Source organism: Falco naumanni, chromosome 6 (genome assembly GCF_017639655.2).
Source record: "Falco naumanni isolate bFalNau1 chromosome 6, bFalNau1.pat, whole genome shotgun sequence".
NCBI lineage: Eukaryota > Metazoa > Chordata > Aves > Falconiformes > Falconidae > Falco > Falco naumanni.
The window spans coordinates 60,783,361-60,797,226 of NC_054059.1; the positions used below are offsets into that span (position 1 = coordinate 60,783,361).

Consider the following 13,866-nt stretch of genomic DNA (forward strand, 5'->3'; position numbering starts at 1 on the left):
GATTTCCTTTTTATTTGCCACTTTATCTTTTACCACGTTGTCTTGGAAAGTAACTAACATTGTTGTGGGTTTTTAATAGTTTACTCCAAGTATGAATAATTCAGTTACAATAACAACTGTTTGAACAGGCAGAAGTGAAAAGTCATCAGTTGTTGTCTCTGTAGCATTCCTATTAGTTTAATTCCAGTAAGTGTACAACTATTTCTAGGCTAATCAAGTAAATTGGACTAGCTAATCATCAGTTTGCACCATACCTGTGCATTAGCAAAACAAGGCATGTCTCTTATGCTGGTATGACTTCTGCTGTGAGTACTAATAGTTCTCTATCCAGACCTGGCAGAAAGTAGGCCCTGAGTAAGTGCTGTTTATTTTAAATAATTTGATCTTTAACATTTCAGATTACTATCAACAATACTTGCTAAAATAGAGCTTTATCCATGTACCCTCCTAGTGTGGAAGTGGCAGAATCACAATTTTGCCAATTTTTTTTGCAGCGCCCCACCACCAGCCCCTCAAGCCAGGAGTTATTCCTCTCCAAGCCTTCTGTATTAATTTTAAAACTAATAAACATTGTGGCACTAGCAGAGAGCTCTTTCTAGAAGTGTTTTCTGTACCTAAGTATGTGTTACTAAAGGGTTTTAAAATTATCTGTAACTGTATTTCATGTGCAGAATTGCCAGTTTAATAATATTGTAACTTGTGGGCATAGTATAATTAATCTCTGCAAGTGAAAAAGGACCTTTTCTGGAAGGGAAAAGGGAGGCATTTAAGAAATACCCACAATCTGCAAAGCCAAAGTACTATAATTTAGCAAGATCCTGTTCCTCCCACTTTGAACTGATTTTTGTAGTTTCTTGTATGGGGTATTGAGGTGTATGAGAATTTTTTAAAGCCTGCCAAATTTCATATTCAGAACTGTCTTGCGGTGTACAACAATGTATTTTTAACCTGTAAGTTTATGTAGCTTTAGAAAAGAAATTGTATATGTATTTAAACAATATGTTAATCTAAATTGAAAAACTTCAACATCTTTCCTTTACACACACACGCGCACACACACACACCCCCCGTCTTGTTTGTCTTCACTGTTGCTGCTGGATTCCTTGGAATTTTAGCATTCAGTACGCAGTCTTAATTTTGGAAATAAGCCTGACATCTTTCCCAACTAAATGAATAGAAACTAGTCTAAAGAATAACATTAGCAGATACATGGATGAATGACTCAACACAGCATTTGTGAGAGGAGGTCATGCTGCGCAACTGCTGGTTTTTTTTTCAAAGATGATGGTCAGGATGAAGACAGGTTTATTATCTTTTTAGATTAAAAAAAAAAAAAAACCAAACATTTTTCAGGATTGTTACTGGCCTCTTGCAGGGATCCATTGCTGCTGAGGCCACGGTCTCAAATTACTTATCACAGCACTGGAAAACCAAGTGACCCGAGTGACAGTTTGGCAGCACTAACAAGTTACTTGAGGTAGCTATGGCAATGGCAAACTGCAAACAGTTCCACGAACCCAGTGGATTCCCCGACAGATTGTAATTGCACTTCAAAATAGCAAATGAGGTCTAACATACCTAAACTTAAACTTGCACGTAGTGGCACGGAACGTACAATTCTAAGTTAATACACAGAACTGGTGAACTTGAACTCTTAAGTAGTAAAGGGCAAAGACTTTTCAATGTAATATATGGAGGCCCATGAAAAGTGGCATAGATGGAATGAACAAGGATTTTTTGTCCCATGTGGGGAGCAATATGCTTTGTAAGGGGTGGAAATACCAAAACAGTAGGCGTCATGTTCAAACAAATAAAAGGTGGTTCATAATGGAACATGTAAAAAGCCGCCTGGCTGGCCGAGCCCAAAGAGTGGTGATGAATGGAGTCACATCCAGCTGGCAGCTGGTCACAAGTGTGTTCCCCAGGGCTCAGTATTGGGGCCAGTCCTGTTTAATATCTTTATCAACAATCTGGACATGGGGATTGGGTGCACCCTCAGTAATTTTGCAGATGACACCAAATTGTGGGGGAGTGTTGATCTGCTTGAGGGCAGGAAGACTGCAGAGGGATCTGGACAGGCTGGACCGATGGGCCAAGGCCAGTTGTATGAGGCTCGACAAGGCTGAGTGCTGGGCCCTGCACCTGGGTCACAACCCCATGCAATGCTACAGGCTTGGGGAAGGGTGGCTGGAAAGCTGCCTGGTGGAAAAGGACTTGGGGGTGTTGGTTGATTCAGACGGCTGAATGTGAGCCCACAGTGTGCCCAGGTAGCCACAAAGGTCAAAAAGCATCTGGGCTTGTATTAGAAACAATGTGGCCAGCAGGACTAGGGACGTGATTGTCCCCCTGTACTCCACACTGGTGAGGCCACATCTCAAGTACTGTTTTCAGTTTTGGTTTGCTTGCTTTCAGCAACAGGGATGCTGAGGTGCTGGAACATGTCCAGAGAAGGGCAATGAAGCTGGTGAAGGGTCTAGAGAACAAGTCTTATGAGGAGTGGCTGAGGGAACAGGGGTTGTTTAGCCTAGAGGAGACTCAGGGGGGACCTTGTCGCTTTCTACAAGTACTTGAAGGCAGATTGTAGTGAAGTGGGTATCAGTCTCTTCAATAACAAGTAGTAAGTGATAGGATAGGAGGAGATGGCCTCAGGTTGCACCAGGAGAGTTTTAGATTGGGTATTAGGAAAAACTTCTTCACCAAAAGGGCTGTCAAGCATTGGAACGGGCTGCCCAGGGAAGTGGTGGAGGTATTTAAAGGAGGTGTAGATGTGGTGCTTAGGGACACGGTTTAGTCATGGACTTGGCAGTGCTTGTTCACAGTTGACTTGATGATCTCAAAGGTCTTTTCCAGCCTAAATGATTCTATGATTCTATGTAGCTGAGCTTGCGTTGTATGATGTATGCAAGCTGTACGATGCCGAGGGCTTCCACAGAAAGCAAAGAGATGAGTGATGTAAGAATAATTTATCAAGCACTATTAAATACACAAGCTGGCTCTAAAATGCACAGATGTGCAAAATACTAGAGATTAGAAGACTATTCTAGAAATACCACAGCATTATTTCATGGTACACATATGAAAAGCTAGATCAGTAAAAAAATTGAAATTGTTTCTTTTCCACTCTTACCAGCTGGTAATAGTGACTGAAATTAAAAACATGAGTGTTGCTGGGGCGTTGCCAGTACTTGAGTAAGAGTTTCATGTTTTGGCATAGCACACTTTAACAATTAATCACTCTTGACACTTTAAATTGGTAATGATATTGGATAGGAACCTTTTCACTGAACTTTAAATAAAGGAAAATACTGTTTTAAAATCCAAGTCAGCTTGTGAAACAGCGCTCTAAGAAACCTACCGCTCAAGTCAAAACATAGGCTTGACAAAATCAATATATATTCTTGAATATGTTGACAACAACGTAGTTCGGAGTTGTTAATATACAATGTATATGCATATAAAGCTGAAAAAAACCAGATGCTTGATTGATTTTTTTTGAATTTGCATATTTAGTGATACAAAGTATCTGATCTTACTCCCCATGTTAAAATCTGAACTGTTTTTAATGACCAGATTAAGAAAAAATTGTGACACTTGTATTTGTGTATTTTTTTTGGCTGGAATTTTGAGTCTGAAAGGAAAAACTGGAGGAAGATTTCATAGGATACATCTGCTTTCACTGAGCTTCTTCAACTTACAATAACTGGAAGGTGACAAAACAAGTTTGCCTCACTGGCTGAAAACAACGAAGAGTCTAAGATCAGGGTGGGGCTGAGTCCAATTCAAATATAGCGATGTATACATTTTTTTTTTCTTTTCCACAAATAGTACAAAGTAGCCCAAAAGAGCAGTTCTTCTGACAACAATAGAGGAAACTTTTTTTGAACATTTTAACTTTTAAGGGATGTTCACTATTGTTTGTATGTGCTGAATTTCCATCATACTAAAAAAATTACAAATTAATTTTTGTACTTCATATCAGAAACAAAAAATTTAACTGTCTTTCTGGAAGAAAACCCCAACATTCTATTAATCTTCTACAGTCAATCAAGAACAAGAAATCCTAGCTTATGACTCTTGTTGGATGTTGAACTATTATAGGTGAGGGAGCTGACATATACCATGATCTGAGGCCATTTCATAGTTCATCTTTCCTTATCTTCCATTTTTTTTATATGCTTTGCCACAGTTTCCTTCCATTCTGAATATGACACAAACTTAGAAAAAGAAAAGGAGTTGAATTTGGGAAGAGTAAGGAGCTTGGCTTCCATCTTGTTATAGATGGTGCATTAGGACACATCTGAAACTTTCCTCCATGTAATGTTCTATATGATATGCTTGCAGATTACAAATCTTCATCTGTTTCACATATATGTATGCGTATCCGTGTGTGTATGTGTGTGTATCTATATCTCCAAACATATTTGGTGATGAGGAATGTGGATATTCTGGAGAACTGTGCCGCCTTAGTTGCTGGCTGGGGTTAAACCGTGACAAGAACCAAACCACAAACTTGGTGTACAAGGGATGGGAGGAAAGTTCTAAACAAACTGTTAAGTGTGTCAGAATACACTGATTCTAGCATCCTCGCTGTATTCTATTTCAGGCTTTTTTGGCTAAAATATAAGCCATGTCTAAAAGCCTGGGCTAGACAAATAAAAGCTTATTTTGGCCCACCCTCCAAATAGTTTGGCCATAAGCCAGTTGTGGTTCTTAAGCCATATGGCCACATAAGTTCAGTCACAGAGCTGTACTAATAAGCTTGTCCCTGCAGTGACACCCTGCAAAGTTATAAGAAGTTATTCATCTTCTGATCACTTTTTAAATTCTGCTCTTCCCACCCACCCGTGAGGTGCTACTTCATTCTCTAATGTGATCTCCTTTTCTTATTAGCGTTATTACCTTTGCATGGTTAAATATTAAAAAGCATGCTGTTTAAATGGACACACATTATGCATTAACCAGAGGTGATCTAGACTGCTCTATGCTTCATATCATGCTATTCTGAAATGCTGGGTAATCAGTCATCGTAGTTAATCATCCACAAATCTTGTTAGCAGCAGGTTCTTTTTTGTTTTCTTCCAGATCATTGCAAAGGATTTCAAGTGTTAAACTGGAAAGGATGCTCTGTAGATGCTGCTGGTTCTTATAATTAGTCTAAATAGTCCACTTGAAATTCCGTGTTGACTGATTTATTTTGCTCTCTCTTCAGTTAACTAGCTTGTAGGCTCTTTTATATGTTCTCTATTCATCACTTATATGGAATAAATGATGCTGTTAGCAAAGAGGAGAGAAAACCAAGCAGATTTGACAAAGGAAGTGAAATGGAGCATATATGACTACTTGGTCTGGAGGTTTTGGTAGCGACTAATGATGTTTTGCTTTGGTAGGCTTGTACATCTGGTTATCTCTTTTATCATCAAAATTACTCACTTCAAGCTTATGTTTTATGAATGTCAAGTCCATTTTCTCTACCTTGAGTACAGTATTTTTTTACTATCTGAAAAATGTATCTGTAATTACCTGAGATGTATGAATTTGCTCTGGGTATTGCTTGTGATATCTCCCTTCTTTCTACGATAGCTATGAAACTCTGCCGCGGTGACTGCATCTTTGCTGGCACTTTTTGTAACCCAATGCTCACTATTAGCCAAATTTATAGCAGTACCTTAGGTGTATCACAAAACAGTCCTTCTGTTCAAATATTCTGTGTCACGTGAGTGTGTATTGTAATTGCCTAGCAATAATTTTTGCCTCTTGTAGACCATGACTCCTGTGTAATTCCTTGGAAACATTGTGTAGGAACTAACGTGAGTGATAACTGCATTTAATAATTTATGTGGTGTGCTTTGAGAAGCATAGCATATATAGGCTTGTGAAATATTTGGTTTTATTCCATAATAAGAAATGTTCATTTAACTTCTTTGTGTTCCTTTTTTGTAATTATTATTTTATTTCCTCCCACTCCCCTTGTTTGTCTAACTGGTTATGAATGAGCGGCTACACAATTTCTTACACTCTTAATTTTGGATTATCCTATTGGCTAACTTAGTGTAAACTGCAGTTGTTCCGAAGTCGTAATTTTGGCCTCTAAACTGACACTTTAAAAATGCATTCAGTGTTCTTTTATCAAGAATTTTGAAGTATAACTGTTCAAGACAAACCTGACTATTTAATTGCCACATTAATTGCTTTATCCTGTTTTCTGAAGCCTTCAGAATAATAGCAAAAGTTGTTTCAAATAAAGTAAGATCTACCTGAGATTCTTCCATTTTCTTCTGTCTGCCTGCAGGGAGAGGTCTATGCTCTAAGCAGGCCATGGAGGCCAAATTCGGGGGGAGGGAAATAAAAATCATAGGAAGTGTGTGACTCCAAGGGTGATTTCTCAATAGGGTTGAATTCTCCTCTTTTTCTTCTGACTCAGTAGTGAATTGCAGCTCAAGTACTAATCCTTGAAATTGAAAGCTCAGTTGTTCAGAAGCAGTGTTAGTTGTATTACAAGAGGACTGACTGTCACAAAGAATGTCATTGCAGGTGAGCCTATAAAAGTCCACTCAAGCAAATCGGGTTATAGGTGATTTTTCAGTAAGTAGTGCTCAGTTGTAAAAGTTCACCAGGAGCTGCTTTTGTTGTATAGAGTTACTAAGCATTTCCAGAGCCTTTGCAGAAGTGTTCTTGAGAACATGTCCTCCAGCAGTTTTCCACAATAGCTCTCACTTTCTCATGCGCTCCGGAAAAATACAAGTTAGCTAGCCAAGTTTAAAGGAATGTTTTTCCTTTAATATGAGAGAAGGGCAGCCAAGATCCAAATAAGCTCTGGGTTGATGTGATGTTCTTCTTACCAAAGTACGCTGCAGTGTTATTAGTGGACTATCTGGGGGAAAACATATAGATAGCTTCCTTCAGATTATGAAAGGGATGTTCCAAAAAGGATGGTATAAACAATTAACAGCTGCTAAAAGGAGAGAGACCATCTGGTTCTGTTAAGTGTACCAAGTAACTGTCATAATAATCTCAAGTATTACTTTGTTTAAGATGATACAAATGGAAAATTATTTCCTACCTGGAAGCTTAAGAAAGGAATGTGATGTCAATCCTGATATATGCAGGTCTCCGATAACTTCTCCTTTTCATGAGAAAGCAGGAAACCTTGATGGTAGTAAACATATGAGTTGACTGAAATAGTGGATTTCCTACTTAAACATGAGTAATTGAATTCTGATACTTCGTAAGTCTACAAAACTAAGTTTACCTTTTCACCAGGTATTTCAGAGGCAAGGTGGTAATCAAGTTCTGTAAAGTTAGTTGTAGCTACTGTCTTATTATTTGCCCAGTGCAATCAATTCCTGAATAGTCAGCTGTCCACCTGAGTCATTAGCCCTGCTGCGGGAGAGATTGGACCTAATGACTTCCTCTGTGCCTTACAACCTAAATTATTTTGCAGTTCTTAATGTTTCTTTCTGTATTTAAGGTCTGCTCTAAAGTATATCTTAACAGTAGTTTCCATTCATAATGAAGATTGCTGGAGCCAAGTTCGTAAAGATAAAATTGAGTAAAGTGGCTAAAATTGAATTTTTTTACACTATTCAGTAAACAGGAATTGAAACTCTTCCTAGAAAAATGGTGTTTTGAAAAGGTCATAGCAAATTTGAAGGAAGTATGGGAAAAGTCATTTGAGTGGGTTTATTTTCTCCTCCACCCTCCACATTAACCTTTCAGTATGGGTTCATGAACATTTAATCCATGCCAAAGTGAACATACTGCTGACGTTTCATCTTGCAGTGTTAGATGAAGGCTAACTCTTATGCATCTCCATAACAGGGGTAAATGGGTGCCACTTTTGCAAACAACCAGAACTTGCTCTGAAAACTGGCATCTGGCAGTGTGTCTCCTGAGCTGAGAAATTCATGTGTGCAAGTGTGCATTTGCTCCCCCAGTGCTATCTTGTGCAGGTTACATGGTGATGCACGGTATCAGAAAAAAAGTTTTTCAGAGAGAGTACTTTCTAGAGGGCTTTCTTAACTGAAATGTGATCAGTACTTACCAGCTTCTTAAAGCTTTATGCATATTATTGAGTATGAAAACAAAAAAGCAACTGATTTTTTTCACTCCAAACTGGAAGAAACAGTCATTTCTCTACCATATTTAATGAGTTACATTTTACGGTTAACTGTTCTATCAGTGTTTAAAAATGCAAAATCGGGGCTGAAAATGCAGTACATCTTCTGCTCTTCAAAACTTCATTAGTAGAAGAAATACTTAAATATTATGGTGTTGTGTTGTGGCATAGGAATCAAAGTTAAGGCTGTAAATTACTAGTTGCCGACTTGAATGCTTATATGCCCAATTTTTAATTGCATTAATTGAAATTGGATTTTGAAATTAATTAAAATTAATTAGATTTAACTGAAAAGCCTTCCAATGGAAAGTAAATCACTGGCTCTTCATGTATTCCAGGTAACATTCAAGGAGCAACAATAGTGGATGCCCTTGATACACTATACATCATGGAAATGAAAGAGGAATTCAAGGAAGCCAAGGAGTGGGTTGAAAAAAACTTAGATTTCAATGTGGTAAGTAGCATTGCTGATAAACATTTAATGCTCTGTTCGGTCTCCAGGGGCCAATTGAAGACTGGGTTTTGATAGTGCAAGCATGATACAAGGCTACAGAATTTAGATTGTTGATAGACAAAAGAAGGTAGGGAGCAGAATTATAATAAACTTACTGCTCTGCTTACATGCAGTTTTTCAGTCTGAGAGGTTTAGGTAGATGGGAGGCAATGAGCTGGCCTGAAGGAAGGAATAAGGTTATCGTTGTAAAGCAACAGAGACCTTTCAGCTCTTTTGGATGCAAGAACTGGGACACTTCAAGCGTTAATTTTTTAGTTATGTAAACATTTTATATGTTTGCTTTGTGAAATCTTCCACAAATGCGACTTGTGTTTAGAGAAAACTACACACCATAAATACCGTTTAAATTCCTTTCTGTATACTACTGAAGTTGAACCCCATGAGTTAAGCTGAACTACTGACACAAACTGAGCTGCTTTAGTCTTAAGAGGCATCAGATCACAACTGCATGTATAAATCTTCCTATTAACTGGTAAATATGCAGCTGAGAACAGAGTTCATCAAAGTTCATTATTAAAGTTTCTATTCTAGAAAGGCCCTGAACAGGACAGAACCTCTGTAAAAAATTCAATTAAATTGAAATGTCCTGGTTTTTGGTTTGCTTGTTTTTTTTTTCTTTTGGGGGTCAGAGTATTTGTTATTGCTGGGTACAGAGAGCCAATGGAGTACTTCTGCTGATCAGTGTAGGAAAGTAGGAAAGTATTGTGGGCACAGTACACTGAGCTTAAAAGCTCTTATAGGTGACGTATGCAATGGCAGAAACACTTTCTGAAAACAAAGTACTCTTTCTAATATGTTATGCAAAAGTCAGGATTAATTATGTTCTCCTACATGCTTGAGAATTAATTATCATTTTAAGAAGGAGAAATTAAGAAGAGTGGATATTATATAGTTTATATAAGCAGCAATTTAGTGTGCATTAATGTTTACATTAATAGTGTAAATACAGGATATTAATTTGTGCTTCCAAGTAGTGTCAGATGTCTGAATGACATGCTGACTGTAACTTGTGCATAAGATTTTTTTTTTTTTCTAAAGGAATTTTTGTAATATTAAAATCCTTTCTTATTAGCTTAACATTATTAAGATGTTTAAAAATGTAAGAACAAAACATCATAGAAAATAGCAAACTCCACTTTAAAGGAAGAGCTGAGCTCCACTTGGAGTAACACCATAAAGCGCTGTAGAGTGATTTACATTAATAACACTAAAATCTTCAGGTTTATATAAATCTTGCTAGATTTTTTACTGGAAACTTCTAGATGGTATTGCCTACAGCTTCAACTCCTCTTGTTAATTTATGTACTTTTTAAAATTAGGTAGCCTTTTTTTTTCCCCCCTCAGTAATGTTTAAAAGCTATGAAGTCTTTCAAAATGTCTGAAATTTTGTATGGCATTAGTTGGTCAATGCCACAATCCAGCATTTACCAAAAGTTACAGGTAATACTGATATTCCTGTAAATAGCTGCCTTGAGTTTGACACCTCACAAAAGATTTTTTTTAATACTTCATGATCATATAGAATTGAATTCTACATTGACAACAGTAATGAATAGATGAATTTTCCTGAAATGGAACGAGCAAACGACAATAAATAACTTGGTATCAGTTTGTTTAATGGCTGAATTGTTTGAAGCTGCTCAGCTTGCACTCATTTAGTTTTCCACTTTAAATATAAGTTCTAGTTTCAAATGTTGCTTTGTATTTGTATCTTACAGTTTAAAGTTGGAAATTACTTAACACAAAGAACAGCAGGGCCCTCTCTTTTGTGTTTAACCATTTATCATTTATTAGGCATTACTTGACATTTTCTGCATTAATGTTTTGTACACTTACTTGCTCCTGTTTTAGAAACCTTTCTCCCATGAAAGTGATTTAGTTTTTAATAACTGACACACTGACATATCCTTAAGTGTTATTTCTTGTGAGTAGTATAAAACATGTTTCTGTTTATTTCCTGGGCAGTGACTGCTTAATCGTCTTTTGGGGAAGCATGTTTGGCCTTTATTTATATAAATAGAATTATTTTTTCTCTCCACTTAATCGTAGAACTATGCTTTTAAAATCTTTAATTTTTTTTTAAGATGTTCTTTACAAAAATAGCTGTGACTGCTCTGTAGCAGAATCTTTTCTCTTTATATTCTTTGTCAATGCAGCTGGATAAAGCAAGTTTTCCTCTCTAGAAGTTTGTAATACATCAGATATTCGTGTACATGTTGAACTATTTGGCCAGCACTCAATCATTCTCATCACCTGATCATAAAAGCTTCCAGATGTCACTTTCTAAAGTAGGCAGTAGTTCATCCACATAAAAGGATTTGTAGAATAAAGATGACTTAATGAGAATTGGCATCATCTTGTCACATATATAGGTTTCAGTTCCTCAATTCAATGAATTAGTATTCAGGGTTACTCTTGTTTACCTTTCTGAAGAAAGCAAACTGTTTTGATTTCGAAGGAAAATCCTAGTTAAGTAAATGCCACCTTTCTCAGCGAAGTTGTGAATTTTGGTAAGCTTGTGAGTGGAGGTGTTTGGAAGCTTCCCCATTCGGCTTAGGCGATTTTTATTATAGCTGGAGCTGTTAGCCCTGTGATTTTATAACTGAGATATCCACATAAGCAATGCTTGGAGGTTTTTTCTTTTATAACTGCTGAAATTCCTTGTGTTTTATACCTTGTTGAAGTTTCAGCTAAACTTGAGTGGTCCTTCAGGAATTAAGTTGGATTTTCTGATTCTGTTAATATTCTAGGAGATTTAGACATACATATACCTTTGGAAAAAGTTGATGTTTGCAGTGGCTAAATCCATGGTCTTTGCATCGTGGATTTGTGCTCTGTTTTCTATTAAATTACTTCACCTCCATGGAGGTGTATAGTTTTGCTCTTCAGTTAATATGGCTGAGGGTTTGGCCTGACCTCCCCACGCATGCTGCTGCTTGCACACCCCTTCCACGGTGCTCGTGCGTGGCCGTGCCTGAGGCTGCACTGGGACAGGTTGTACATCAGCACTTGCAACGGAGGAGAAAGGAGCCAGTCTTTCGTGGGATCACTAGGGAGCTTGGCTGTTTCCTAGCTACAGCTACACACTGCTGCGTGCTTTTTTGGTTTTATTTTTTCATAGTTTGCTTTAGAACCTGCACACACAGAGAGCATTCATAGCTTTCTGAAAGAGTTTCTGTACCACCACCCAACTTCTGCTTCATGCTGGGGAGAAAAAAAGCTATTGGCCTCTGCAGTGCAAAGGGTGAACCCCAATGAATCCATACTTGGGAAGAGAGATTGGAAGAAGGATCTTAATGAGACGCATGAAGGGGTCAGGGTTAGGGGAGGAGCGGTGTGGGGGTTGAGCCGCATGGCACAGCAGTGAAGGACTGGGAGTTCTTAAGTATTAGAACTGATGGCGCTTTGCTTCTACACCCAGACACACCCCAGCTTCTTTAGGGTGAGAGACTTAACTGATCCCTCCCCTTCTTCTTCAGCCCTGCTAAATTCCTTCCCTGCAAAAGGACACTCTTGCCCCTACTGCATACTGAGAACAGTCCTTGGCCTACATGTTGTCCTAAAGTGTGCCTGGGCATTGGCTGGAATGACAGGGGCCCAGACCAGACCAGAAGGTGCTAACTAATTAAATAGTATGTGGGACGGTGCTTGAATTCGTGACCTGACTCACTGATCAACTGTCTTGATGTGTGTGTAGTCAGACAGGACCTGAATGGGAACAAGGTATGGAGCAGGAAGCTGTGTGCTTGTTGAGACAATAGGAAAATGGTTATTCTACTAGGAGATTATCTCAAAGGTGAATTTGGAATCAAACTAAAATAACCTTCCTGTTGGTTATTAGGGGATTTTGCTTTGTTTGCCTCATCCCTCTCTGTTTTTTGTCGAAATGAAGGATGGTGGGAAGTTATGATTGCTCAGTTAGATGAAAGTCGCAGCAGTCTGTGCAGCAGCTCTACCTGTGTGGATATAATTTAGCTGACTTTAGTTGACATTTTGTGTGAGCACTGACTCATTGCATATTATGTGTCTCATCACAGATACTTTCCATTGTTAACTGCATAGGACAATCAACCTAGGAAAGAGTTGCTGTTGTGCTGTGGGGAAAGTATGAAGAGCGTTTGGTTATTTGCTCTTGCAAATAGGTACTAAATGAGTTTGAGGAACTGCATAAAGAGAAGAGAAGAGAATGAATAAGACAGCAAGGATACATTCAGTCTTGTGTACTGCCAGCACTCTTAAGCAAAGCTGTTTACAGAGGTCAGTCAGTCACTGTTACCTGATTTTATAAGCCACCCTGAAGCTTGAAGGCTTACTTAGCAGTTCTGATTTTCATCTTTGTACCTAGCTTTGCAAGTTCAAGTATCTTTTGAAAAAGCTTCGAGTGCATCTCCATGCAATGTAGAAGTTTTGTGTGTAATATATCTACTACTTTAGGAAGTAGAAAAGAGTGGAAAAAAAGTATAGAAACTTGGAACTTAAGTTTATCTCTACTGCCACGTACAGATTAACATACAACTTTTCCAAGATCACAGAATAACAAATATTATTTGTATCTTATTATTAATGTTTCCAGCATTTATATTTAGCTCAAATCTGTCGTGGTGGGACAGTCAGTAATAGGGCAAACTTTCAGAATTGAGATTGTTAATTTCTAACTTCAGCACGTACAAATTTAATTCCTACTACTCTCAAACCGTAGGCATTATGATTGACCTGTTAATATATTTAACAGATCATAACCTAGTGATCTGGCTTGGACGCAGATAGGGTTGTGGCACTTTATTTTTGGTGTTTTTCTCTCTTTAAGTGAGAAAATTAGAAAATTTCCTAATATAACAATTTGTGACTGAATAGCTTTACTATTAAAAAAAAAAAAAAGCATGTGGGAGGTGCGAGCAATTTGACTTCAAGTAAATGTACAATGGGTCTGTGAAGAACCTTAAGAAAGTCAGCAGCTGAAAATGGTTCTTTAGTTTGTAAGACTATGTCGCAGCACTCTCCAGACTATCAAGCTGCAGCAAGGTCTTTTACCATCTCATGCCAGCATACTCTTCATGCCAGTCCCTCCGCTGCCTTCTCCTCATCTCTCCTCATCCAGGGCACACTCTCTTCTCTTACTTCTTCCTCTCTCTGCTTCTTCCTCAGCTGCTCTCTTCATTGGCTCTCAACCACTTAACTTAACCAGCCACAGCTGCACCTTATCTAAATCGGCCAGCCCGCTGCCCCTGAAGCCAGC

At 38.1% G+C, this 13,866-nt stretch overlaps 1 protein-coding gene across 2 annotated transcripts in view; it reads left to right on the top strand.

Moving 5' to 3' along the window:
• Positions 1-13,866, top strand: part of MAN1A1 (mannosidase alpha class 1A member 1) — a 150,338-nt gene that overhangs the window by 41,334 nt on the left and 95,138 nt on the right. For both annotated transcript variants that reach the window (XM_040597917.1, XM_040597918.1), the window contains exon 3: positions 8,455-8,570. In XM_040597917.1, the coding sequence (XP_040453851.1) occupies positions 8,455-8,570 (116 nt within the window). The remainder of the gene's footprint in view (positions 1-8,454; positions 8,571-13,866) is intronic.